We start from the raw sequence: 3,089 nt of genomic DNA on the forward strand, positions 1-3,089 counted from the left end.
CCCCTGTCCCCCGGGGTGGGGGTCCCCTCCGTGTGCTCCCCCCGGGGGTGCTGTGGGGGTCCCCCCGCTGACGCCGCCCCTCCCCCCGCAGAAGGCGTACGTGCCCTATCGCGACAGCAAAATGACGCGGATCCTGCAGGACTCGCTGGGCGGGAACTGCCGCACCACCATGTTCATCTGCTGCTCCCCGTCCAGCTACAACGACGCCGAGACCAAATCCACGCTCATGTTCGGCCAGAGGTGGGGGCTTGGGGGGTCCCGCACCTCCCTGCGCCCCCCGAGCGTGTCCGGGCTGGTCCCAGCTGCACCCCCAACCCCGCATCTGCCGTGCCCCCAGTGCCCCCACGGATTCATCGCCCCCACTTCCATTCCAAGAGCACCCTCGGCACCCCCAGCGCCCCCGTGTACCCACAACACCCCCACTGCACCCCCGCTGCACCCCAACAGCACCTCTTGTACCCCAACTTCACCCACTGCACCCCGAGAGCCCCCTCTGTGTCCCAGTCACCCCCCAACCACACCCAGAGCACCCCAAGTGCCCCCCCTGCACCCCACGGGGGCTGTTTTGGGGTCCCCAGATGTGGGAGAGGAGTGGGGGGCGGGTGACCCCTGGTGAGGGGGAGCAGGGGGTCCCAGCTTTGGGGTGCTCCCCCAGGGCCAAGACGATCAAGAACACGGCGTCGGTGAACCTGGAGCTCACGGCCGAGCAGTGGAAGAAGAAGTTTGAGAAGGAGAAGGAGAAGAACAAAGCTCTGAGGGAAACGCTGGCACGGCTGGAGGCTGAGCTGAGCCGCTGGCGGAGCGGTGAGGGTCACCCCGAGATCTGGGGGGGAACCCCAGCAGTGGGGAGGGGTTCCCATCACACCCCGACAGCCCCCAGTGGAGAGAGGCCGTGCCCTTCACCAGGGGAGGCTGAGCTGAGCCCCCAGCAGAGCAGCGAGGGGACCCCCAGATCTGGCAGAGCAGCGAGGGGACCCCCAGATCTGGCAGAGCAGCGAGGGGACCCCCAGATCTGGCGGGCACCCCGAGATCCCGGGGGTCCCCCAGCCCTCGATGGGGACACTGAGGCCGTGTCCCCCCACAGGGGAAGCCGTGCCCGAGACGGAGCAGCTGAACGAGGCTGAGGCAGAAACGGGGCAGGGCGAGGGGCCAGGTGAGGGCCAAGGGGGGGCCCCCGAGGAGCCCCCCCTGAATGACAACAGCTCCTCCATCGTCATCCACATCTCGGACGAGGAGCGCCACAAGTACGAGGAGGAGATCCGCAAGCTCTACAAGCAGCTGGATGACAAGGTGGGGACCCCTGGCCAAGTGGGGATCCCCGAGACCCCTCTGGACCTGCCAGGGACCCCCAGCACCCCTGAGCTCCCCAGGACATCTGGGGACCTCCCAGTCTGCCCAGCAGCCCCCAGGACCCTCAGCATCCCAGGACTCCTGGGACCCCCTGGCAGCTCCCAGCTCCCTACGGGACCCCCTGCCCCCCATCCCCACCTCCACAGCCCCTCGGGTGAGCACTGTGGACCCTCCTGTGCCCCCCAGGATGACGAGATCAACCAGCAGAGCCAGATCATGGAGAAGCTCAAGCAGCAGATGCTGGACCAGGAGGAGGTGAGGGCCCTGCCCCCACCCAGTGATGCCCCCTCTGTCTGACTGACCCCCCTGGACCCCAACCAGAACCTGGGGACCCACTTGGACCCCTCTGGGACCCCAACTCAGACCCCCTTGACCCCTTCACACAGAGTGCCTGGGACCCTTCAAAATCTGACCCCTGGGACCCCAATGTGACTTCATTGGGACCCCCCAGGTCTCCTTTGGGACTTCACCCAGGGACCCCCCAGGACCCTTCTGGGACCTCCAGTTGTGACCTCTGGCTCACTCTGGGACTGGTCCTTGGGGCCCCCCAGCACCTCTCAACCCGAGCCTCCCCCTCAGCCTTTGGGTCTCCTGTGGGATGCCCACCATGATCCCTGCGACCTCACCGTGACCCCTGGAACCCCACCATGACCCCTGGGACCCCACTGTGATCCCTGCGACCTCACCATGACCCCTGGGACCCCACCATGANCAGGTCGCTGGGGGTCCCGGGGGTGCCATGGGGCACCCCATAGGAGTTATGGGGGTCCCTGGGGCTCTCCAGGGCTCCGCAGGGTGCTGCAGGACCCACTGGGCTGACTCAGGGTCCCGGGGGATCAGGGGGTCTTTGAGCACTCTTGGGGGACTCTGTGGGGTCCGTGAGCCATTTTGGGGTGCATTTTGGGGGCGTTGCCCGTTCTGGGGTGCCCCCAACGTGTGCCCATGCCTGCAGACATGAACGAGCACAGCTCCCGCAGCCACAGCATCTTCCTCATCCACATCAAGCAGGAGAACGTGGAGACGGAGCAGAAGCTCAGCGGGAAACTCTACCTGGTGGACCTGGCGGGCAGCGAGAAGGTGGGGGGACCCCAAAGGTGGGGGGACCCCGGAGCTGGGGGGCTGCAGAGCTGGGGTCCAGAGGGGCAGGGGAGATGGGCTGGGGTCCGAGGCACTGGGAGGGCACCGGGGGGGTCCCCCCGCAGGGGTGGGGCTTGGGGACATTCACGAGATTCTGGGGGACATGGGGAGGGTGGAGACCTTTGGGGGAATCCATGGAGTTAGGGGGGACATTGGTGTTTGTGGGACACTGGGAGGGGGGGTCTTGGGGGGTTTCCTGGGGCCACTGGGGTTTGGGGCCTTCAGGTTTCAGGATCTCCAGGTTGGGGTGGGGGTTTCTGGGTGGAGGGTGTCTGGACTGGGGGTCTCCTGGCTGACGGCATCCTTGGGTTGGGGTCTGGGACCATCCCTAGGAGGGGTCCCGGGGGTAGGGGAGCACACGGGGGGTCCCTGAGCCTCCACCCCTCCAGGTGAGCAAGACCGGGGCTGAGGGAGCCGTTTTGGACGAGGCCAAAAACATCAACAAGTCCCTGTCGGCGCTGGGCAACGTCATCTCGGCACTGGCCGAGGGCACGGTGAGACCCCCGGAGCCCCCCGGGACTCCTCCCCTCGTGTGTCCCCGGGTGTCCCCGGGTGTCCCCCCGGTGTCTCCAGGTGTCCCCAGGTGTCCCCAAGGTGTCCCC

General features: G+C 67.2%; 1 protein-coding gene across 1 annotated transcript; it reads left to right on the forward strand.

Annotated features, from left to right (window-relative positions):
* The first annotated feature begins 90 nt into the window (after positions 1 to 90).
* On the forward strand, positions 91 to 1,647 carry KIF5A (kinesin family member 5A). Its single transcript, XM_015616339.1, has 4 exons — positions 91 to 240; positions 656 to 804; positions 1,085 to 1,290; positions 1,537 to 1,647. Exons 1-4 carry the CDS (start codon positions 122 to 124, stop codon positions 1,645 to 1,647), a joined length of 585 nt encoding a protein of 194 aa, XP_015471825.1. The 5' UTR covers positions 91 to 121.
* Positions 1,648 to 3,089: the final 1,442 nt, after the last annotated feature.

The sequence above is a fragment of the Parus major genome, unplaced genomic scaffold (genome assembly GCF_001522545.3).
Source record: "Parus major isolate Abel unplaced genomic scaffold, Parus_major1.1 Scaffold414, whole genome shotgun sequence".
Classification (NCBI taxonomy): domain Eukaryota; kingdom Metazoa; phylum Chordata; class Aves; order Passeriformes; family Paridae; genus Parus; species Parus major.